We start from the raw sequence: 26,207 nt of genomic DNA, 5'->3' as shown, positions 1-26,207 counted from the left end.
TGAATTTGTACTGGCTGAATATATTAGATATTATAAAATCCCCCCGAAAATAACATAGTATTTGTCTGGTTATGAAATCTACTGGCAGTAGCACTGTGTGTCAGACTTCAGACTTCCAAGATCTACATTTCAGAAAAAGCGAAGCTACACTACTTTGGGCAAAATTCACTTGACTTGAATTTAGATTTAGATTTTTGTACAATTCAGTTCAAGTAGTAACGTCCAGGTGGACCTGGTAGGTGTTTTTTTTAAATAACCGTTTACTATCACAAAGCTCCAGAGTCTGTGATTTAAAGCCTCAGTATGTGTAGAAATGTGCATGTTTACATTTTGTGGGTTTTCTCAGGTGCCCCAGTCTTCCTCACAAAACTTCCAGGTAGGCACAAGGAATAAACTGGAATAAACTGTTTACCAAAAAGCATAATATGTCAGTAATATGATGATATAGAGGCATTGCTTGGGCAAGAACTGGGATTTTCCTGCTCCAGTGTCTGGTAAACTGTGTCAATGATGAGTCATGCTTTCAGTTTAGATTCGTGTATATACTGACCAGGGCATCAGTGTGCCATTAGTTTTGAGTTTCATTTGCTGGGTTAAAGAAGAAGAAGAAGAAACACCATGTTGGATTATTTTGTTTTTCTAATCCTGCTGTCTCTGGGTAGGACTGCTTTATTATTGTAGCAGCCATAAGCGTATTATAAACAATTAGCTTCAGTTTGAAATTAGCATTTATTATAATAATAATTATTATTATTATTACAGAGGTTTTGGGACCAAATATATATTAATTGAAGTCATTTTAATTTTATTTTCAGTTTGTTCAGCGAGAATACTAAAGCGAGAGGACGTCAATGTCTCTCTCGGGCAGGACGCGACTTTCTCCTGCGAGCTTCCGGGTGCTGTAGGAGTGAAGCAGGTCTTCTGGCAGCGGCATGGAGATGATGGAACCCTGCGTAACATGGTCACCTTCACCCAGCGCTCCAAACACCAAGTGGACGATGCGTTCGTGGGCAAAGTGCAGGTTGAAATGGCTTCGGTCCAAAAAACGACTATCGTGATAAAGAATGTGACGTTCGCGGATGAAGCCTGTTACATCTGTACCTTCAGTGTGTATCCGTCCGGAACCGAGAGGGAGACCACGTGCCTCACTGTGGAAGGTAGGTTCTTCTGGAGTAGATCATTGTGACCAAATCTGGAGCTGTAGCATGAGAAAGCTTACACACTTTCAGTAGACCTTCTAAGTCCATCAGCTAAAAAGATCAATTTTTCAAATCTGTTTAATGAACCCTGAAAGTGTACTTTTGTATATTTTCTGTGCTTTTATGAAGATGAAAACTAATGTTATTTACTAACAGAAATACACTACAGCAATAATAAACATAACTGAATTAAAGAAACTCAAATGACATTGAAACATTACAATCGTACCTCACAAATTGCTTTTCTAGTTCATTTCCCTTTTACATTTCTATTTGTAATAAAACAAATCATGTTGTCTGATGATCCAAATATTTCAATAAGACGTAAATTAATATATATGGTTACGTCATTGTCATTAAGATTAAATATAATAGGGCATCCTAAAAACGCTCCTTCATTTGATTGTAGTTCGAATGTCATTGCGTAAAAAGAGAACTGATATAAATGACTGTAGACGCATCTTGACTTTTTAATTTTTTTCTTCGGAAAAACATACGAATATGTCATTGACCTTGTTTTTTTACATGCAGGTTTATCGGAAATAACGTCCCAGCTTGTAAGTAAACCTCAAGAGAAGGACGCCACCATTTCCTGCTCAGCCACTGGGAAGCCTGCTCCAGTGATCAGTTGGTGGTCTGGAGAGGAAGAATTGAACAATAGCTTATCAGAGACAGTACAGAATGAGGATAGTTCAGAGACAACTACGAGCAACCTCAAAATCTCACAGTCACAATTCAGTGGAAAAGATGTGAAATGTGTGGCTAAAAGTGGAAGTATAGAATGGAGCGAAGTCATTATTGTGGAGAAACAGATTGAGAAAGGTAAGAGAACTTATAAAAACTTTCCTTATGTATACATATGTGTACATGCACATTCGTTTTCCAACAAAAAACTAAAAAAACCTTTATACTTTGTTTTTGTCCTTTTTAGAGACTCCAGTGGCGTCCAGACTCTATGTCATGTCTGCTGTTGCCATGATCTGCTGCATTTTTACCATTTGTGTTGTTATACTTATTTACAGAAGGAGAAGTAGGTATCATGATGTACTTGTGTCTGAGCCTTGTGTATGAGTAAATAAAAATCAGTGAAAAGAACTAAACAAAAGCATTAAAATTCTGGAGCAAACTGTTCTTGAAAAGTCAATTATAAGTATCGATATATCATTATATATCGATACTTATAATTGTATCCCTGAATCTGAACTTATTTGTTGGTTCTGTCTGAAAGTTACATAATGTATCATTATTGTTTACTTTGACAAAACATATATTGGATTAATGGAATAGTATTAGTCAATTCATAGTTAATCAACCTGATTTTAATAGTTTGCCTAAAGACTGTTAGATGTGTTTGTCTTGTGTTACTGATTGTTGACTGATGACTGCCTTCTTTAAATAAGTTTAATGTAGATGTCATTGTAAAATAGATAAAAACATCTACCACAACCATATTTATTACCGTAATATGTTGTTTAGAGACATAGCCTAAGTAGCTCGAGCAATTTGCAATTGAGTCCAAATTTATTTATTTATTTCAATGTATTGTGCAATTAACAGCATTCTAATGTACTTTTATTTATTTGTAATTTTGTTTTTTACAGAACATCAGAAACACTGTGTTGAACTTGCTTGACATATTTATTCGAGGTGCACCAGTTGAATGTTTTCCTCTCAGCACTTTATTGTATTTCAGATATTACAGTCTATGGTACTTAGTAAGACTGTAAAAAAGCTTGTGAAAAATCTTGTAAAAATTATGTGCCACTGTCCTCTTAACTTGAATGCACTTTATTTTAGAGAACGCACTGAATTAATATTTATTTGCAAGAGAAAAGTTTTATATTTTGTATTATATATAAATGTATTTAAATCTAAATAAATTTTATTACAAAAAAAACATTGATACACTGATGGGTATGTTTCTTATGTCTTATGCTGCAAATAAGTATTTGAACACCTGTCTATCAGCTAGAATTCTGACCCTCAAAGACCTGTTAGTCTGCCTTTAAAATGTCCACATCCACTACATTTATTATCCTAAATTAGATGCACCTGTTTGAGGTCGTTAGCTGCATAAAGACACCTGTCCACCCCATACAATCAGTAAGAATCCAACTACTAACATGGCCAAGACCAAAGAGCTGTCCAAAGACACTAGAGACAGAATTGTACACCTCCACAAGGCTGGAAAGGGCTATGGGGAAATTGGCAAGCAGCTTGGTGAAAAAAGGTCCACTGTTGGAGCAATCATTAGAAAATGGAAGAAGCTAAACATGACTGTCAATCTCCCTCGGACTGGGGCTCCATGCAAGATCTCACCTCGTAGGGTCTCAGTGATCCTAAGGAAGGTGAGAAATCAGCCCAGAACTACACTGGAGGAGCTGGTCAATGACCTGAAAAGAGCTGGGACCACCGTTTCCAAGGTTACTGTTGGTAATACACTAAGACGTCATGGTTTGAAATCATGCATGGCACGGAAGGTTCCCCTGCTTAAACCAGCACATGTCCAGGCACGTCTTAAGTTTGCCAATGACCATTTGGATGATCCAGAGGAGTCATGGGAGAAAGTCATGTGGTCAGATGAGACCAAAATAGAACTTTTGGGTCATAATTCCACTAAACGTGTTTGGAGGAAGAAGAATGATGAGTACCATCCCAAGAACACCATCCCTACTGTGAAGCATGGGGGTGGTAGCATCATGCTTTGGGGATGTTTTTCTGCACATGGGACAGGGCGACTGCACTGTATTAAGGAGAGGATGACCGGGGCCATGTATTGTGAGATTTTGGGGAACAACCTCCTTCCCTCAGTTAGAGCATTGAAGATGGGTCGAGGCTGGGTCTTCCAACATGACAATGACCCGAAGCACACAGCCAGGATAACCAAGGAGTGGCTCTGTAAGAAGCATATCAAGGTTCTGGCGTGGCCTAGCCAGTCTCCAGACCTAAACCCAATAGAGAATCTTTGGAAGGAGCTCAAACTCCGTGTTTCTCAGCAACAGGCCAGAAACCTGACTGATCTAGAGAAGATCTGTGTGGAGGAGTGGGTCAAAATCCCTCCTGCAGTGTGTGCAAACCTGGTGAAATACTACAGGAAACATTTGACCTCTGTAATTGCAAACAAAGGCTACTTTCTCAGGTGTTCAAATACTTATTTGCAGCTGTATCATACAAATAAATAGTTAAAAAATCATACATTGTGATTTCTGGATTTTTTTTTTAGATTATGTCTCTCACAGTGGACATGCACCTACGATGACAATTTCAGACCCATGATTTCAGACCTATGATTTCTAAGTGCGAGAACTTGCAAAATAGCAGGGTGTTCAAATACTTATTTTCCTCACTGTAAATATATATATATATATATATATATATATATATATATATATATATATATATATAGATAGATAGATAGATAGATAGATAGATAGATAGATAGATAGATAGATCACTAGATCACTAGATCACTACAAAACACAAAACACAAAACACTGTATATGCCCTCTGTACTATACATGTACATATTTCATAGTATATCTTTTTTACTCCTCAGTACATCTGCACTATTTTATCTATATGTATTCTTATATCATTACTGTACATTCGTATGTATGTGATGAATAAAATTTGATTTGATTTGATTCTGCCCAACATTTCATTCATGTATGTGTATATAAAATATATATATATATATATATATATATATATATATATATATATATATATATATATATAGTAGACTGTTTATTCAGCTTGCTAACTCCTTAAATGCCATAATCTTGTAATCTTGTAACCTTTCACTTCTGCACATTCCTCTTCAATGCCATAGCCTTAGAACCATTTCTGTATTTCTGTAATTCTTAATGATGTCCACACATCTCTACACTGTAATAACCTTTATATTTATTCACTGTACTCCTGTATGTCCACACATCTCTACACTGTAATAGCCTTTATATTTATTCACTGTATATGCTTTCATATATACCACTTGTTGTAAATATGCTAGATATTTATCTGCACTTTTGCACATTTTGCACTTCTGGTAGATGCCAAACTGCATTTCGTTGCTGTGTACCTGTACAATGCAATGACAATAAAGTTGTATCTATCTATCTATCTATCTATCTATCTATCTATCTATCTATCTATCTATCTATCTATCTATCTATCTATCTATCTATCTATCTATCTATCTATCTATCTATATATCTATCTATCTATATATCCCCCATTTATCACGGTGGTTACTTTTTAAAACCACCTGCGATAAACGAAAAACTGCGATAAACAGACGGCACCGCAAAAATGCTTTTTTGTTTTTTTTATTGTTAAAGCGGTAAATCATCCTCCCACACACCTTAAATACACAGAAAACATTTGCAAGAATACAGTACTTATATTTTTATTAATAAATTTTATTATTTCAACATAAAACATGAGAGACCGTGAAAATCAGCCAAACTAATTAGTTATGTATATATATGCTGATCTGCCAGGCATGAACTTCTTTAGCAATTTGAGAAGTAGTTCAGCTACCCTGTTGCCGGTTCACCACTGTTCCTTCTGACCACTGCATACTGGGGACATCCCACAAGAGCTGCAGTTATGGAGATGCTCTGACCCAGTTGTCTAGACATGACAATTTGGCCCTTTTCAAACTCAATCAAATTGCTCATTTTCCTGCTTGTAACACGTCAACTCTGAGGACAAAATCTTCACTTGCTGCCTAATAAACTCCACCCACCAACAAGTTCAATTCAATTTAATTTAATGTATTTTTATTTGTATTGCGCTTTTAACAATGAACATTGTCTCAAAGCAGTATAACACAGATAATGTGGTGGCGACTGTGGCAAGCAAAAACTATTCCAAGTGTCATGATGAAGAGATAATCAGTGTTATTTATTTACATAATGATATAATGTCAGAATGCTATGTGTGGTCTGTGTGTGAATACTGTATACATGTATATATGTTGTTTGTATACACTGCATCCGGTAAGTACAGCGCTTCACTTTTTTTCACATTTTGTCATGTTTCAGTCTGATGATCCAAAATGAAATCTTTGAAAATGTATTAAAAATGCAAAACGAAAAACAACCACATGTACATAACCATTCACAGCCTTTTCCATGACACTTAAAATTGAGCTCATGTGTATCCAACACTGACCATTCTTGAGATATTTCTTCAACTTGACTAGAGTCCACCTGTTGTGCTCTCATTTCAGAGCAAAAACCAAACCATGAAGTCTGTCTGTAGACTTCTGAGACAGGATTGTAGACAGGATTATATAGTGATACATGTGATTAAAGTAGGAAGCTTTACAACTGTGGTGAACAGACAAACATCTCATCATGCAAAAACAACCCATTAAACTATTGGTCCTTCATCTACATAGATAAAGAGATTAGACGAAATGGTGCAAGAAACATCCAGTAATTGGAAGTTCTGTTGGCAAGATAGGTCAGCAGATATAAGCCAGACCCTTACAGTCGTGATGAACAGAAAAGCATCTCCAAAAGCACTGGTAGATAAGTTCCCCTTCAGGAACTCGAGCTGCGTCGAATATAGCGTTTCGACGCAACGTCTCGTTCCCTCGGGGAACTAGTGTTACGGTCGTAACCCAGAGACGTTACTACTGCAGAAGTTAAACGCCTGTCATCAAAGACTCACTCAACTTGACCCCATGTACACATTTACACATTCATACTTTAATATCTTCACAGGGGAAATTTATGTTTGCTATTAAGGCTAATAAATTAAAGAACTTATCCTGGTGGTCTAGTGGTTAGGATGCGGCGCTCTCACCGCTGCGGCGCTCTCACCGCTGCGGCGCTCTCACCGCTGCGGCCCGGGTTCGATCCCTGGTCAGGGAACCAACCCCAGCCACTCTTAGTGCCGGCCCCAAGCCCAGAAAAATGGGGAGGGTTGCGTTAGGAAGGGCATCCAGCGTAAAAACATGCAGATGATCCACTGTGGCGACCCCTAATGGGAGAAGCCGAAAGAAAGTTTATATTATATGTTAAAATTTGTCAACCAGTCAGCAATTAATCCACATCTATAAACATGCATCGAAAATAGTAAGAATGAGATCAGATGATACATCAGAGACTCTCAATAGGTCTATTATTGCATACATACAGTGAAGTTGGTTTTAGACTGATGGTATTTTTTTACTCTTACTACAAATCTAACATGTTATATATGTCAGAAGCTCATAAAAAAATAGACATGCAATTAAAGAAAATACAGGAATTAACTATGTTAGAAAAAATCTCATGGAGAAGAGGTCAAGTTAAGAGGTAACAGGAGTCTAGAAGTCTGAGGGCAGTTTTGGAGGACAGGATATTCGTAGATCTTTGATTGTTCTGGGAATCAAAGAGAAACTCATGAGCTATGACAGTGGCATTTCCTCATGATGTAGGATCTAGAAATGTGAAAGTATCCAAGTGATTCAACGATCCTTTGTAGTTAAAGGGGTGAAATAGTTCACCATTGTCTCAGTGTAATTTATTAGGAATAAAACATGAGTAAAAAAAACAGGAGAGAGAGAGTAAAGTAGATTTGGGTTTTGGAATAACTGTCTATAGCTGTGATAAAAGGAATTTGGTGTATTATTTTAATTCAATAGGAGAGTCCACGTGTGTTATTCTATTTATATTACAGACATATGACTGATTGACTGATTAAATGATTGGTTTATTTATTAAAGAATTACACATCATGCTTTTTATGGTTTACAGTGATGTTTAATGATAAGAAAAGATGTGATAATATAACTTTTATAAAACAATTAGTCATCTATTGTTCCTGTAAATAAAATTACGTCTCCCAGTCAATCCATAATGTTAAGTCTCAAATATGAACTATATTATGAGCTATAATGCACAATGTGCTGTTCATTACTGCATTAAATATTTAGTAATAGAGAACCAGTCGGAATGACTGCTTCACACACATCTGCTTTTTTAATCTTTTTTAACAAATGCAGCTTTGCCTTTTTACTGAGAAGTCAGATGATGTCGATTTCTCTCTCATGAAGAAGTGCTGAGTGCTGAGACTTCTTGCAAAAATGTTAAATACATGTCTCCTAATTTAAAAAATAACTTCAGCAAGGATTAGACATTTTATTTTACACATCACATTATTTTTAAACGTAATTGTTTGTTTATTGTCTACCTCAAATTATTAAATCACAGTTATTGATTATGATCCAGTTCATGCTGTTAACTTTCTTTCGGCTTCTCCCATTAGGGGTCGCCACAGCGGATCATCCGCATGTTTGATTTGGCACATGTTTTTACGCTGGATGCCCCTAACGCAACCCTCCTCATTTATCCGGGCTTGGGGCCGGCACTAAGGCTTGTGCAACCCGAATGGCTGGAGTTGGTTCCCTGACCGGGGATCAAACCCGGGCCGCAGCGGTGAGAGCGCCGCATCCTAACCACTAGACCACCAGAAACCCATCCAGGTCATGCTGTTACTACAGAAACAACGTGTTCGAACAAACCTGTTGTGCATGGTAAAGTACAGCCGCTGTTGTAGGTTACAAAATATAATTCACTTCTGACCAGTAACATAACATCCTCTTCCCTATTCAAACAAATGCACATAAATCATCTTGTGCTGTCTGGGCTGTTCTCTCTTTCCCTCTTTGCTCAAAGGTCAAATGTATGACAGGTTTTTACTAAGATCTACATCAGTACTGTTAAGAACTCCTATGAGATGATGATACACTGAACACTGTCCTTGGTAATCATCCAATTTATTACAAAAATCATGGAAATCATGATGATTTCACACAAAAACTGTTCTATAAAATATGCACCTGGCTGTAAAGGGTTTCTCTTGTTTCCACTCGCACTGAAGGTCGTGACTCTATATAGGTGGGTGTCACAGACCTCTGCAGGCCTTTGAAATAATAGCAGTTGTAACAATCTGCTCTCTTCACTTTCTGCAAATGAGATTTTAGTGAGGAAGTGACCCAGTGCGTGGTGGAAACATCACCTTGCTGAAGCAGAGCCGCCATGTCGACCACAAGTTCCACCGCTTTGTTCTTATTCTTCATTACTATCTGCACATTTTCATCTAAATGTTTGGGTAAGTTCTGCTTCATATTTCCTGTTTAATCTTCAACCTTAATACTAAACTTGTATATAACTGAAATATGCTCCCAAATTGTGCTTTATTGTGTGTTTGTGCTGACACGAGACACCTTTTTTTTTGTTTGTTTGTTTTTTCATGACATGACCATAGTGCAAGTGAGAAATTCAAGAGCTCCAGTATTGAGAACAGAGAACCAGCCATTGACCCTCAAATGCACAGCAGAGTACGATGAACAGCATTTTAGAAGCATCGTGGTCTCATGGTGTTTTAAACCTACTATCAGCACCTCAACAATAAATTGCCAGCCACTTATCGATCCTGACCTTTACTCACTCCATATCAACGAAAGTAAAATTAGTGAAAAAAGGCAACGAGATGCTTTCATTACATTTGAACAGCTGACTCTCAGTAACACTGGATTTTATCAGTGTAAGGCCAAATGTAGTGCAACCGGAACCTCAGCTATAGGCCATGTCATCAATGTCACCGTCACAGGTATGAGCTCATAAATCATGTTTAAGTGTTAGAAATGTATCTGATATTCATTTAGATGCAGTGTACATTATCATGTATGCTACATGTGTGTTTTGTCAGTGTTATTAGAGTCAGTTAAGAACAACCTTATAAAAAAAAGGCTAGGTGAAGATATCATGTAACTGTTAAAGAATTGGCAAGAATGGTCATGTAACGAGCTTTTTCTGAAGAACCAGGACAACCCAAGTTGTTGTTAAAACAGACTTCTTTTTTTTATGAATATCTAATAAATAAAAACCAGGAATGTACCATTAAATGAAACCGGATTAAAGGACAAAACAGCTGCAAACATTCGAGTTAAAACACTTTTTACAAAAAAATTTAAAAAAAAAGATTTTTTTTTCTTCTTTAAATGGTAGAATTTCAATTCTTTTAAAAAGAACAAGATGAATAGCATTGATTGCATATATATATATATATATATATATATATATATATATATATATATATATATATATATAAGTTACTAAATACTTTGTCTGATTGTACTTTTCGAACTGATCAAGAAGGGAAAATCATAACAATATCTGCATTATCAATAACAATATCTGCACAATAAGCATTTTTTTTGTATATGTATATATATATATTCTTATTTTTATATCGTTTTTATACTTTATTTATCTGCCTTTTTTTTTTATTGTTTTTTCTTTATTTTTTTCACCCCATTATATTCCCTCATGCCGGACCGTCGTAAAAAGCATTTCCCTGCATGTCGGACCCTGTATGTATGTGTATGTGACAAATAAAATTTGATTTGATTTGATTTAATATTTCACAGGTGATCCTAATAAAGGTCAGAAGATTCCGAGCTGCTGTAACCGATGTGATGTAAATATGATTCTACTGACAATCAGTGTCATTTTTTGGACCATAAAATGCCCCTATTTCACCAAGTGAGACTGTGACTGACACACAGCTGCCATATGGGCCTTTTTGGTTTGATACTATTAGTGCATTATTTTATGTTTACTTTGATGTTACATAAGCATACAGTATTCTAATGCTTTGTTTTAGGAGGTTATCAGAGGTTCTTCTGCAAGCCAGACACAACTCTGTTGCACAGTGTCTGTTATAGCAAAGTTTTTGCAATTTGTCCCGTTATTACAGTACAATGATTAACAATAGCCTATGATTAGTGAAGTTCCTTTCATTTGAACTAAGAGGCCCAAACATGTTCCTGTAGAAGAATTGAAGAGGTTTGCACGAAGCCATAACCTCAACCCCACTGAACATCTTTGAGATGTGAAATGCTAGTGAATATGCTTATATTAACATTTTCTAAATGAATACAATTCTTTTTTACAATTATTACAATATTATTGACAATATCCAAGTGAACCCTTTACTTTTCTACATGAATATCTTAGTAGTAAATCTTTTAGCTAAAACCCAGCACAACTTCAGTAGAAGAGATTACACATGATGACAATCTGTCCTTTTATACAAAGCAGTCAATATGGTCAGTATCACAAATGTGCTTAGATTTACATAGAAACATAGAAATAGTGGAAAATCTTTAATGAATTTCAGTTTTTTGACTTTTTGACTTTGTCACTGAATTGGCAACTTCCCATAGCCATGTTCCAAAATCTAGTGAAAGCCTTCCCAGAAGATTAACGTTTATTATAGTTAATGTTTAATGAATGTAATGGACACTTGACCATATAATGTAGTTGCGTATGAAACTGATTTTCTATTATGTTTATATAATGAGGATAATGTTATTGTGAAGAAAGGGTAAATTTGCTTGAATATTGTTTGGTTTGTTTTCTGTTATATTTAATTGTTGTATTTGTATTGTATTGTATTAGTGTGATGTTAAAATATAAAAATGTAAAAAAAAAATATTGTTCTTATCAAGTGCTCTAATATATCTTATATCCAAATGTCTTCATTTAAATATCCATTTGTGACATGATTTGTTTTTATAAAGTATTTTTATTACACACACACACACACACACACACTATGTTTATAAACAGTAAATACTAAACAAGGTAGACCATTTTATTCACAGCATAGATTGTGTAAATAACTTTTAGCACCATCTACTGGCGGTACGTCATAACTACAAGACGTTTAATTTTTTATTTCTAATTATACCTACATTCAACACACACACACACACACACACACACACACACACACACACACACACACACACACACGCATGTATGTAAATTTTGATATTTATCAATAATTTTATTTGAATTAAATACCCGGTGCATTTTGAAGTCATTAAAATAAAAGAAATCAGAAGAAAATTAAATAATAATGAAAAAATAATATATATATATATATTATATATACTGTATAAAAAATGTATTCACATCAGAGCTGGTGTAAATGTTTTTAGCGCCTCCTACAGGCGCTACGTCACAACTACAAGACGGGTTTTTTTTTAATTCCTGCTAATGACGTGTTTCTCTTACAATAATATGACGCGTTTCTCGTAGTCACGTGAATTTAAAAAAACCCGAATATTTTCGCGTTATGACGTAAATTTTCAATACTCTTTTTATTAATCAAAATAAGTTTCTGATTATGACGTGAAACTGATAAAAAATTATTGGGAAATAATTTTCCATGCTTTAATAGAATAAAACCTCTTCCGGATTTACACATGAAATAATTTATAAATCAATAATAATAAAAAAAGAATAATCCCTGTTTTACTTTCCTCGTTTGATAAAATGTGTTGAGGAAGTCAGAGGGTAAATCAGGGTCTGGTTTCTCTTCCTGTCCTTCAGCAAACACCACAAGCACGCGCTCATTCCGACTCAATTCTCCCCCGGAAGTGTGTAACCGGTAATGACGTCATTCTATATATTTTATTAAAAACAGTGTTTTTGGATAAAAAAAAATAGTAGATTGTTGTAGTTTATTGGTTACTTTATGCAGTTCATGTCATTGTTGTTCCAGTGTGTGTGTGTGTGTGTGTGTTTGTGTGTGTGTGTGTGTGTGTATAAATATGTTTGTGTGTGTGTGTGTGTGTGTGTGTGTGTGTGTAACCGGTTAATATTATTATTATTGTTGTTGTAATATTGTAATTAATATTATTATTTATTATAATAATAAGAGCGCTGCTCTTTCACGTGTCTCGCGGAAGTGCAGGTGGAATCGCAGGTTGTGCGCGAGACCCACACGTCCAGCCCTCGTGCACGAGCGCAGTGACCACAACATGCGCGTTTTCACACTTGTACATTGTGATCGGTTCGTGTAGGAAGGTGGAGGAGATCAGAAGAACTTCTGACGACGTGTTCCGGTTGCCCCTGAAGCTTTGTGTTGATCTGGAGATCAGAGCTCCTGCCTGAAACATGAACTTCTCCAGAGGTCTCCTGCGACTGCAGCGTTTTTATTCCAGTGGTCTCAGAGGCACATATCACAGGACACTGGACAGGATTGAGCTCATGCTTCCTCCCAAACTGAGACCAATGTACAACCATCCGGCAGGTAATTTATTATCTTCTACATGGTTTTTAAAACGGAAACATGGTGCATTCAGTTCATGCTGCATTAAAGATACTGTTTGGTTGACCTTCATCAGTGGTCACCTGCTTTTGCATGTTATGCAATGCTGCAGTCTTCATCCACGAGCCAACATGTGGAAAAGCAAACATTTTACGAAAGCAAACTGAAGTCACTTCTCTGCTTTCAAAACTCTGACAATTGCATCAGATGTCAGCAGATGAGTTTAAAACCAGAGGAATGTTGTGTCTCTGATGTGGGATTTCAGCATCTCAGTGGTCCTCAAACTGGTTTCTGTGAGGGGCCACATCATTTTTCTTATCATTACTGGGGGACCATAAAGTGTCTAATAGTATAATTGTGGAGATTTTATTATGATTTTGAATATATTTATTATTCCTCCTAATGCTCCATTAGTTTGTTTTGTTCTGCACCGTACAGACACACAAGATTTTCCTTTTCAAGAGATATTTCAGCTATTAAAAGATCATTATTACTATAATAATCACATTTTCATATTCATTGCTACTTTACTTATTTCTGCTTACAGTTGAATTAAAACAAAATAATTTTTCTACATTAATAACTAGAGGTCACGTGTATTTTACCAACAGCTACTGTAGATCGGATCGTACTTGAAGATAACTGATTCATCAACTAATCTGTTTTTTAAAACAGAATCCGGATTAAAAAAAAACACAACACTGCATGTATAATAGTAGTGAACTTTATTACAAACAAAAAAACTGTATTTAATCATGACAATCTGCAAAAGAAAATAAATATGAATATAATAATTAATAAATAAATAAAAGGTCCCACCTGAAAACAACCTATAAATAACAGCTGTATATACTAGTCTTCACATATATTTATATTTATAATACATTTTAATCTCTGTGTCACACCAAACACCAGTGCAATAAGATGTATTTTTTTCAGAAATAATGTATTTATGATGTATATTTCTGTGTAACATTGGCTTCCTTTGGTACTGTGTTTTGTTGGGTTTTGTTCTTTCCTTCAGTCTTGTATTCTCTTCAAACTCAAGTTTTTTCAAAAACCTTTTATATAATTGCATCATAGTTCTGTTTTTATTGTGCTTTGCATGTAAATATGTTGGTGGCCTGAAATGTGAGTTGAACTGCGCTCACTAAAAAGTTAAACAGTCACCAAAATACAGTAAAATAATAAAAAAGAAAAAGTGCTGTTGGTCTTTGATCCACTCGAAATCTAACACTGTGACTTATAAAGGAAACATTCAGACAGCAGACTAAAACACAGTTTGGTCTGTAGTATATTTTCTGAGTTATGATGTCCATAACTTTCAGATCAAACTTCTATTAATACACAAATCTACTGATCTGCTGAATCAGTGCAATATTTCAATCTAAATGCCTCGAAACGTAACGTTTAAAACCCCTGTGTCAACTGCCTTATTCCTACATGTCATTCATCCATTTTAGACTACAGCATGTTTTTGTCACACTCATTCATAATAATTCATCATGCACTCATTATTCAAACAAAAAAGAAACTGAATATGTTCATCATTTTAATTCTATGGATCTACAAAACATTTTTAATGCTGTGGTTTTGTTTTTTTCTCCAGGACCAAAGACAGTTTTCTTCTGGGCGCCTGTTTTTAAATGGGTGAGAACTTTTTATTTGATCTAATCTCATTTAATCTAATCTCTCTTTCTCTCTCTCACTCTGTGTGTGTGTGTGTGTGTGTGTGTGTGTGTGCAGACATTGATATCAGATATAAACTACCCAGCAGGATGCCAGGCCCAATTTTGCTATCGGGCAGATAGTTATTTTGGTAGAGACTCAGCTGAGATTCATCTGTCAGCTGACTGAACCCCAGTGAACTGACTGTTGGTGTTATTGTGATGGTTTATGGCATTTTTTTAAGGGTGTATTTTTAGCGAATTGCAGTGAAAAAGCTGCTCAATGCTTTTAGATGACTTAAAGGCGAATTAAACAGAAAAGCAGATGTTTTTAAGGTGCACAAGTTTTCACAACACGACTAAATTCCTCTGGCTGAAGTTTCCTTTGCATGTGTGTGATTCAGAATCCCAGGATTTGTTATTATTAAGTTTAAAAATTGCTGACACTGTATCTGTGCTCATTCCTGCTTAAACTGCTCGAGCTCTGTTCAATAGGATTTTGACCAAACTTGAATCTTCGACCGGGCCATTCTACAACATCTGGTTCTTGCTTTTGAAATAATCCTATTGTTGAAAACACCTGTTTTTAAGCCTGATGATTACTGAAACAGGATACCTTGTGTTTGGCTTCATTCATCTTTCAATCAACATTGAATAGGTTCCTAGTTTCTGCACAATAAACTGTAAACCTTTTTATTGTGTTAACCAGTAAAACGTTTGAGATTGTTCTTTCAACAGATTTATCGTCCTGAACACCTTTCGGAGGAACAATTGGCGTCTTGGTTTGTGTCTCTGAATGACCTTTTTAACTGGAACACTGTTTTTTTGAAGGACACATACTGGTCTCCTCACTGGTGTCATATTGTTTCCAGTTTTTTGGATTTGATGGTGCAGGGTGTGTCCAGGATATTTGAACCAAACCTAGATCGATATTTGCTCATGGATGAAGTATCAAGTAGGAACAGTTTGAAGGAAGTATCAAAAGAACAGTTGCCTTCCAGGAACCTGGTCTATTTACAGTATATTAAGATCATATGACATTTGTAAACAGGTGCATTGTGTTCATCTAATTGTTTGACCCGTGTGCAGTTTAGAGGTTTTACAATGTGCCACGTTCTACAACTTTTTTATTTTATTTTTAATCAACCAGTTAATATTAATTCAGTTCCAGATTTGAGCTCTACACGATGTAGAAAGATTCAAAGTGAATTCATATCAAATGCAATACATGTTTATTATTTTAGCTCATTTCTCCTTCTAAAGTCTAAACTTTTCCATCAGCAAGAAGATGAGTTTAAAACAGAGGTGCCCAAAACATCAATCATGATCTACCTGTCGATCGCAGAGGAAGTGTGTGTAGATCACATGACATTAAAAATATATTTATTTATGCATTTCTACAGTCAGTAGATCATTTTGACTTTTAATAAGTAGCTCGCATGCTGAAAAAGTCTGTGCACCCCTGGATTAAAACATGAATATGATCTGATGAAGGCGATGGTTCTAATTTAATTTCATGCTATTTTTTTATTTATATGTATTAATGGATTTAGAACATGTCGGAGTACCCAAGTGTAATCTGAGCAAAAGTACTGGAACAGATTTTTACTTTAAAAAACGCTAAATATTTGATTGTGTATCTCTTTTTTTAAAGTCACATTGTTTAACTGTACATCTACAGACATCAAAAACTGTTACATTCTTCTTTTTTAATTCTGAACTCGTCTTATACTGCAGCTTCCTTCTGTTGTTTGTATATTGAGGTTCTCCCTTCATTCTTTTGCTGAAAATGTGTGCTTAATTGCATGAATGACTGGGTCTAAAAGCCTTTTTATATTAGTTGTATTGGAAGTGTGTGTTTGGTTCATTGTATTGGTCTATGATGGATGGAGTTCCTCCCAGTTAGATCGTGTGTGTTTCTATATGTTTCTGCTCTTACAGTCTTTATAAACGATGGATTGTGATACGTTCACTCTTGCAGCTGTTGTTCTCCTTGATTCTGTTCAGTGTCTAGTACACAAGCAGTTTCTGTTTTTTTGCCCACGTTCCAAATTGTTGTATTGGTTTTGCCAACGTTCTTAATTTTCTCCAGCAGACTGCTTTCTGGGTGCTCATGATCTTGAAGAGTGGAGATTTAAAGCGAATAATTGTTTAAACCTGCACAATGAGTGAACCTGCCAGTCACGTTTTTTTATATATTTGATCACTGGAAATGTGGGTCCAAATGATGTAAATTAAATCTGGAATTTTGATCCATTATTTCATTTATTTTTTAATCTCCAAAAGTGTTTCCCGTTTTCAAATATGTCAAATCTGTCCTTCACGTTACAATTTTCAAAAATAAGCTCATATGACTAAATTAAAATCTGCTGCTAATAATCACATGATCTTTGATAATAATGTTTATATTTTATTTTAAAATGCTTCGTTCCTTCTCAAGAAGTTGTAATAGTTGGTGTTCTGTATTAATGTGTTGCACTAGTGGCATATACTTTTTGGTACAAGTCAAAGAACGTGAAGTTAAGATTCATAAACACACGGTTGTGAAGAACTTGAGTGGCCTGCGCGGTGCCTTGACCTCAACCCCACTAAACCCCACTGAACACGTCTGGGATGAATTAGAATGCTGACTGCATCCCAGACCTTCTCACTCGACATCACGGCCTGACCTCACTAATACTCCTGTGGGTGAACTCCCACTTCCTAAAGAGTGAAAGCTAAAAAAAAATAAAATAAAAAGCAAATGCAGACTAAATCTAGAATTAAATGTTCATAAAGTACTTATGAAGGTCATTTGATTTCAAACATCTGGCTTTATAGTGTATTTATACAGTAAGTCTTTTTATGTTAAGGCATTGTTTCTCTCCCTCTTTCTCTTTGCTCTCTTTCATTTGTCTGCAGGGCCTGGTTTTTGCTGGATTTTCAGACCTGACACGTCCCCCAGAAAAGCTCAGTGTCTCTCAGTCATGTGTCCTCACAGCTACAGGTAGTAAATCCAAGAACTTGTGCTCTGGGTAGTAGCTGGGCAGTTTCACTCTCTCTTTTTTCATGGAATACTCATCCCATAAGCAGAAATTATAATAAAATCCTTTTGAAGATTTTTAGATCTTAACTAAAATGTTTTACTATTATTATTTTGCAGCTCTGGAGATACCTATGTTCCAAGAAAATGACCATTTCTATAGAATGAGGAGATGAAATATTATCTTAATGATAGACAACAGTTCATAGTGATTACTATTGTATGGATCTTTTCTAATATCTTCAGGAGTTAATAGATGGTTTTCACATCAGCTTGGTATTTCCTTTACTTTCCTTTGACAGTGTCTTCTCTGAAACATGTCAGCCAGATGCTGTCACAAATTTGCTGTTGGCATTTGTAGCAGCAGAGGTTTCTGGTAAAAATGATGGCTGTAAGGATTGCTGAAAGATTATATGGGGATAAGATTTATATTTTGGTAGCTTATGCAGCAGTTCTCTTCATTTTTACTCACATTGTTATAAGAAGCTGAGCTAAAAGTTGCACAAGTGCTATTTGCCTTATTGTCATTTTTTTTTTAAAACACTAACATTTTGTAAAATTTGTCTAGCAAACTTGTGGGATGATAATCTACTTACAGTACAGTACTTACAAATTATAACAGTATTTTAAAAGTTCTGACTATACAGGCAAAATAAAAATACATATCTTCTATGCTCATGCCTTCATGATTGTGTTCTAGGTGTAATTTGGTCCCGGTACTGCTTGGTGATCACTCCCAGGATCTGGGCACTCTTTGCAGTAAACTTCTTCTTGGGGTTATCTGGAAGCATTCAACTCCTGAGAATCTGGATGTAAGTGTGCACGCATTACCAATATCACTTGCATATTGATTATTTTCATAGAAAATATTAGTTTTTTTTACCTTCAGTATGACCAATTAAATTGCAAGTTTTGCAGATAATATACAGTAATTTACCTGCAAATTGTAGCCAATCATTTTATTTGGCTAACCCACTGTATACACATAACAATTCCTCAAACTGTCCATAATACCGCAATATTTAAACAGTATATGGATGATAAAGGTTAGTACATCATCTATAAACGTTTAAACCTTATGCTACAAGTTTACCACGTCTACGATTTCATTACGGACAGCAAGTTAGGACAGAGAACAAACGTGAAATTCAGCGAAAACCGGGCAAATCTGCCACAGAGACCTTTGAGACATGAAGAAACTCACTGTAAGACAAAGAGAGATCAGGAAGAGCTTCAAGAAACTCAACCCCTGAAAATGTAAAAACCATTCAGCAACTCGTGCATGATGATTGTCGGAGAACAATCCACATGATCTCACACACAATCCAGTGGTGGCAGGAACACTGGGAGCACTGTATTGCTGTGCAAGGGGACTATTTTTAGGTGATCGTGTGTAAATTAAAGTAATTTCTTGTAAACAGAGCAAGTTTCGAAACTTTGTGATGCCACCTCATATGTTGTTTCAAGATAAATTTCAGAATCAGTTAATGGGTTTGTAGGCTTGATGAGCTGTAATTGTATCAGTTGGCTCCAGGCTGGATAAAAGTCTTTCTTATCTTGAAAGTCTCCTAACAGTGGGCTTCTGAGTGGTGTAACAGAAGGGTGCTCAGCCTATCAGTAGGGGATCGAAGTTCGAATCGCAAGAATTAACAAGCATTTTGCTCAATAATTAGGGGCTAAAAGATGCAATACTGAATACAGGCTGAATACAGCAGGTTATAACAGTTACCCACCTTAAATAAGCTATTAAACCCCTTTGGGTCAGTGTAATAGAGCTATTAAAATAGGCTTTAGTTATTTCACTGGGCCAGAAAGAAGCTTAACAAAACTGTGTCATAAAAAATAGATGTCAGATGTCTGGGAAAAGAAGATGAAAAACCTCTGTGCCTTTTTAAAATAATTTTTAAAGGGAGAAGGCTGAAGATTGAGTGCGAGTTTATTCTGTTCTTCTGTCGTTGCAATTCCATATGCATACTTTCCTTCTGACTAAAATGATGTTGCAAATGCAATCAACTAAACCGACACTTTTTTATACATTATTATTAGATTTTAATGTCACACGTGCATTGATCTAAATAGTCCTGGACTATAACCTTATTTGTAATTTGTTTTGGATTGGAGGGTGCATTTAAGGTTAATTGTGAAAGTGACCCTTGTATAATTACCATTTACATTTAGAGCATTTAGCAGACACCCTTATCCAGAGCGACGTACAAAAGTGCTTTGAAGTCCCTATCAATGAATAAAGCAACACTGGTTAACAAGATTAGAAACTTGGGATACCATCAGCCTAAACTCTGTTAAGAGGAATTATACCACACTTTATTATATATAGTGCCTTGCGAAAGTATTCGGCCCCCTTGATTTTTGCGACCTTTTGCCACATTTCAGGCTTCAAACATAAAGATATAAAACTGTAATTTTTTGTGAAGAATCAACAAGTGGGACACAATCATGAAGTGGAACGAAATGTATTGGATATTTCAAACTTTTTTAACAAATAAAAAACTGAAAAATTGGGCGTGCAAAATTATTCAGCCCCCTCAAGTTAATACTTTGTAGCGCCACCTTTTGCTGTGATTACAGCTGTAAGTCGCTTGGGGTATGTCTCTATCAGTTTTGCACATCGAGAGACTGAAATTTTTGCCCATTCCTCCTTGCAAAACAGCTCGAGCTCAGTGAGGTTGGATGGACAGTATTTGTGATCAGCAGTTTTTAGTTCTTTCCACAGATTCTCGATTGGATTCAGGTCTGGACTTTGACTTGGCCATTCTAACACCTGGATATGTTTATTTGTGAACCATTCCATTGTAGATTTTGCTTTATGTTTTGGATAATTGTCTTGTTGGAAGACAAATCTCAGTCCCAGTCTCAGGTCTTTTGCAGACTCCATCAGGTTTTTTTCCAGAAAGGTCCTGTATTTGGCTCCATCCATCTTCCCATCAATTTTATCCATCTTCCCTGTCCCTGCTGAAGAAAAGCAGGCCCAAACCATGATGCTGCCACCACCATGTTTGACAGTGGGGATGGTGTGTTCAGGGTAATGAGCTGTGTTGCTTTTACGCCAAACATAACGTTTTGCATTGTTGCCAAAAAGTTCGATTTTGGTTTCATCTGACCAGAGCACCTTCTTCCACATGTTTGGTGTGTCTCCCAGGTGGCTTGTGGCAAACTTTAAACGACACTTTTTATGGATATCTTTAAGAAATGGCTTTCTTCTTGCCACTCTTCCATAAAGGCCAGATTTGTGCAGTATACGACTGATTGTTGTCCTATGGACAGAGTCTCCCACCTCAGCTGTAGATCTCTGCAGTTCATCCAGAGTGATCATGGGCCTCTTGGCTGCATCTCTGATCAGTCTTCTCCTTGTATGAGCTGAAAGTTTAGAGGGACGGCCAGGTCTTGGTAGATTTGCAGTGGTCTGATACTCCTTCCATTTCAATATTATCGCTTGCACAGTGCTCCTTGGGATGTTTAAAGCTTGGGAAATCTTTTTGTATCCAAATCCGGCTTTAAACTTCTCCACAACAGTATCTCGGACCCGCCTGGTGTGTTCCTTGTTCTTCATGATGCTCTCTGCGCTTTAAACGGACCTCTGAGACTATCACAGTGCAGGTGCATTTATACGGAGACTTGATTACACACAGGTGGATTCTATTTATCATCATTAGTCATTTAGGTCAACATTGGATCATTCAGAGATCCTCACTGAACTTCTGGAGAGAGTTCAGCTGCACTGAAAGTAAGGGGGCTGAATAATTTTGCACGCCCAATTTTTCAGTTTTTTATTTGTTAAAAAAGTTTGAAATATCCAATACATTTCGTTCCACTTCATGATTGTGTCCCACTTATTGTTGATTCTTCACAAAAAATTACAGTTTCATATCTTTATGTTTGAAGCCTGAAATGTGGCAAAAGGTCGCAAAGTTCAAGAGGGTCGAATACTTTCGCAAGGCACTGTATATAAAGACATAAAACAAACGGAAAATAAGTGCTAGTACAAGTGTTTCAGGAAGGTCTTCACCCGTCGTTTGAAGATTGGCAGTAACTCGTCCATTCAGACGTCTAGGGGAAGTTTATTTCAACACCTCGATGCCAGAACAAAAAAACAGAACACAAAACAGTTTCGATGTCATGTGAACTGCAGCAAGACACCAGCCATCATTTTTATTTTAAATGCATTTGACAAGATTAAATTGATAGTTATACCTGCACAGAAATCATACACCTGGTTGGAACATCTGTTCCGTACTGGTGTATGGATACCATTCAATGATGGAAATGTGTTTGGGCAAATTAATTAGGAAGATCTCACCTAGACTCTGGAATTCCAGAGGGAATATTGGCTATACTGTGTTACTCGTACTTCTTTTAATTAGACAAAGTATTTTGACTTGGTATGAGACTTTGATGAACCAGAATGTTTGTCCTCATTTTGTACGAACAACAAAACCTTTACTTTTTGTGGTCCAACTGGTCCAACTTGGACTTCACACAGATCCAAACTGACAAAACAGAATAAACACACAGGTGCTCTCTACAGGCTTATCTGCAGTTTATTTTAGAGTAGAAAATTCTGTTGAATTGAAGGAATATGTTTTAATTTAATCTCAAGATTTTGCATTAATATGTGCATTAATAAAAGGGGCATATATAAAGTTTAATAAAAAAATGCAAATAGGATTCCAGCTTCAGCCTTGTCCTGATCACTGACTGTATGAATGTTTAAGAGTCTGTATTAGGTTTAAAAAAAAACCTGGATTAAACTAGATATTGCAAAAAATAAATAAATAATACTGGGCTGTAGCATTAGCATTTCTTTAAGCCTAAAGATAATTTTATAAGTTTGTGGTAGATGCTGTTATATTCTGACATTTTAGCTTATCTAAGTTTTTAGCCTTTTCAGAGATCCAATTTCCAACCTCAAATGGAGATGAAATATCTGCAACCTCAAAGTCAAGACTGCCCATATTTGCTATATTTCTAGAATTAAATTATAGGACTATTGAGAGATTTGCATGTTTTTAAATGGTTAACAGGGGTATCTGTGATATTAGATATTAAAAACGAACGAATTATACTATGCACTGAATATCAGTGTAGTAGGAAGCGTTATGTCGATCTTTTTTTATTGCACATTTGAGTTACATTTTACACACGCTTCCTGCATATCTATGTCTAGAAGATTTACACTGACGACGTACACTAGGTGACAGGTGTGTAGGTGACACAATATATACCTGTCGATCAGGTTTTAAAGTCTGTAAAACTGTAAAATGAGTAGTGATTTTAAACACAATGGTGAGCTCCATCTCTCCTAAAACTTTCCACCACCATTGTGATTGTTGTCACAGGATGTGTCTCAGATGGAAAACTCTGACTTTAACCAAGTATTTACTGACATCAGAAATCCAGGAAAGTAGTACGCAAACAAACCTTCTGGTATGTTTAAAGGATAAATAAGAGGGTTTTTTTTCCCCAAAAAATAAACGGTAGATACATCGATTAGTGTAATACTCAAACACAGTATTTGTTTAGCAGAAGTAGATGGACAGAGACATTTTTTCATTTATATTATAGAACTACACTGGTGCTCTGTTTTAATATAGAATAAACAACAGAAATATAGCTTCTGAGTTTCACAATCCCTAGTTTGGGAAGCCATGTACTTGGAAAATAAAGGTAAAGTCATTATAAAATGGATTTGTGCCATCTTTAACAACCATCAGTGAAAAATATCGTGTGAAACTTCTAGGTGAATCAAATAAAGTATGCAAAATGCTATCATAAATGCATGTTAAATACAGTACTGAAAACATTTTTAAGGTGTAACTTTTAGAGATCGACACAATTAGTTGATTCCCGGAACTATCAGCTGTCTGCAAAAATCCATACTGATAGTTTGTCCGGGTTGCAATATACAGTACGAGAGCGGCCTCTAGAGGCGAATCACTGACACCTCATTCTGTTTATTTGAAGTTTCTTTTTTTTTTTTTTTTTTGGATTTGTTTTTATTTATTAGGAGTGTTACTTTTTGTTTCAGTTCAAATGCATTTCTTTTATTTACCTTAATATTTATATATATGTATAATTAATACTTATTTATTTTAGCCATTTTCATGATTCAGTACTTTTTTTTGTAAGAAAATTCAGTACAGTTTTACATGGAGTGTTGTTTTTTTAATCCAGTATCCATTTTACAAACGGTTAATCAGCAAATACGATCCAACCTAGCAATCGGTATCAGTAAAATCCACTATTTTCGACCTCTAGTAACTGTAATAGAATGCTAACGTATGTAACCAGGTATGTGTTTAACTATATTTGGATATTTATTTCCCTTTTTTTAGGTACAATCATGAGTTGAAGCAGAAAGAACATAAAGTTTAACAGTCCTGAACCTGACAGGGGAACAGAAAATACTGGATACCATCTTTAATTAAAGGAAACTATGTGAAAAGAGAATTCAAACAGTATGATGTTTTTTTTTATTATTATTATTTCTTACTGCAAATGCCAAGAATCCATTTTTTTATTACCTCATTCTTTGCCTGCATTTTTTGATCTAACTCTTTAAACATGAGTATGAATAACTGCATCATTCTACTATGTTCTATTAAAGTTCCATCCAATAATTTAATGAGACATAACTATAATTTTTGTTTTCATAAAACTGTAGTTTTATCATTAATAGTGTGGATATATGTGAGGCAGCCTTTTAAATGTGGCCATAAATGTAATAAATGTTTCTCTCTCAGGAGCTTTTTTACCCACATCTAAAATATTCCGCTGACTTTGGAGAAAAAAAAAATGCAGGTGATACAAGTTTATTTGTGATCATTTCTTTTTTTCATGAATGCAAAGTTCAAGTTGTAGACTGTACAGACAAGATCTCAGGGCACTTATGTCTAGAGCTCTAATCAGACGTTGTCTATTATTAGGTGAAAGTCGGCCAGTCAGATATTTGTGCAGAATAGAACCAGTGTAAAATGTTACACATGAATTGCACCACAACCTCTAAAATGTCCAGAAATGCAAACAGAATTGTCTGTATAAAATGCCATGCAAAGTGTTGTAGACGTGTCTTTTTTTCTCCTGTTACTTGTAGTGAAAGAAAAAAAAACATCGTGACTCAAAGAGAATTCTTAATAAACTGCTTGGTTTCAGTATGTGCATGAGCATGTGTGTAATTTACTTTTCATCTTCATAATTTTGATGAGCCATAACATGAATCACTTTCCTAATATTGTGTTTAATATTGCTTCACATTTGTGCTGCCAATCTGGATCTGACCCCTCAAGGACTCCACAAGACCTCTGAAGGTGTTCTGTGGTATCTGGCAGCTAAATCTTAGCAGATCAACGATGGTCTTTATTTCTTGTTTCCTTTTCTCATTGTAGTCATAGTGGTAGTAGTCAAGTCAAGTTTATTTCTATAGCGCTTTTCACAACAGACATTGTCTCAAAGCAGCTTTACAGAATTGAACAGTTAAGGTGAATGGTGTGTGTTTATCCCTGATGAGCAGCCGTGGCGACTGTGGCAAGGAAAATCTCCCTTAGATGTTATGAGGAAGAAACCTTGAGAGGAACCAGACTCAAAAGGGAAACCATTCACATCTGTATGATATCAAGAGTGTGATTATAAATCATTAAACAATACAGAACACTGGAGAGTGAGAACCAACATGAGCACTGCAATGAAATGAGTAATGTTCTTTCTACAGTCATTTGAAGTAGCAGGAGTTGTAGTGTGCAGTAGATGGATTTTACAAAACACAGTCTTTCAATCCACCTTAAGATATTAAGGGATTTCCATAAATCCAACCAGCTTAATAAGTTCAGCCTTAGTTCTTTTCACTCTCTGATGCTCCGTTGCTGATGCTGCCAACTGTTCTTTTTATTATCGCTGATATATACCGCACAATTACAATCTTTGGAAGCATTGGGACTACATTATATTGCCAAAAGTTTGCAGACACCTAGTCATAAATATAGTTTGTGTTTCTTGAGCATTACATTCGATATTTAGTCTCAATTTGTTCTTATTCCCTCCATTCTTCTGGTCAGATGTTTCACAAGATTTTGAAGACCGTGCTTGTATACATTTGTGTTCATCAGCCACAATAGTGTTAGTAAAATCAGTTTCTGATGTAGATGAGGTGAGGAGGCCTGGGATGCAGTCATTGTTCACATTCAT

General features: G+C 35.7%; 3 protein-coding genes across 4 annotated transcripts; all 3 read left to right on the top strand.

Moving 5' to 3' along the window:
• Positions 1–281: 281 nt before the first annotated feature.
• On the top strand, positions 282–3,064 carry LOC124378275 (OX-2 membrane glycoprotein-like). 2 transcript variants are annotated; one of them, XM_046837855.1, is made up of 5 exons: positions 282–658; positions 816–1,157; positions 1,731–2,021; positions 2,131–2,229; positions 2,801–3,060. In XM_046837855.1, exons 1-5 carry the CDS (start codon positions 619–621, stop codon positions 2,830–2,832), a joined length of 804 nt encoding a protein of 267 aa, XP_046693811.1. In that variant the 5' UTR covers positions 282–618; the 3' UTR covers positions 2,833–3,060. The 2 variants fall into 2 exon arrangements, with proteins under 2 accessions (XP_046693811.1, XP_046693810.1); XM_046837854.1 differs by having other exon boundaries at positions 298–658; positions 2,131–3,064.
• Positions 3,065–9,162: 6,098 nt separating this feature from the next.
• zgc:174945 (uncharacterized protein LOC793867 homolog) lies at positions 9,163–11,665 on the top strand. The gene is made up of 3 exons (XM_046837856.1): positions 9,163–9,308; positions 9,465–9,809; positions 10,630–11,665. Exons 1-3 carry the CDS (start codon positions 9,236–9,238, stop codon positions 10,746–10,748), a joined length of 537 nt encoding a protein of 178 aa, XP_046693812.1. The 5' UTR covers positions 9,163–9,235; the 3' UTR covers positions 10,749–11,665.
• Positions 11,666–12,552: 887 nt separating this feature from the next.
• On the top strand, positions 12,553–25,180 carry mpc2a (mitochondrial pyruvate carrier 2a). The gene is made up of 6 exons (XM_046837837.1): positions 12,553–12,659; positions 13,075–13,304; positions 14,932–14,972; positions 17,891–17,975; positions 18,712–18,823; positions 24,362–25,180. Exons 2-6 carry the CDS (start codon positions 13,169–13,171, stop codon positions 24,399–24,401), a joined length of 414 nt encoding a protein of 137 aa, XP_046693793.1. The 5' UTR covers positions 12,553–12,659; positions 13,075–13,168; the 3' UTR covers positions 24,402–25,180.
• The last annotated feature ends 1,027 nt before the right edge of the window (positions 25,181–26,207 follow it).

Source organism: Silurus meridionalis, chromosome 24, assembly GCF_014805685.1.
Source record: "Silurus meridionalis isolate SWU-2019-XX chromosome 24, ASM1480568v1, whole genome shotgun sequence".
NCBI lineage: Eukaryota > Metazoa > Chordata > Actinopteri > Siluriformes > Siluridae > Silurus > Silurus meridionalis.
Note: the sequence above shows the minus strand (reverse complement) of the source record. Positions and strands in the feature narration are given on the sequence as shown.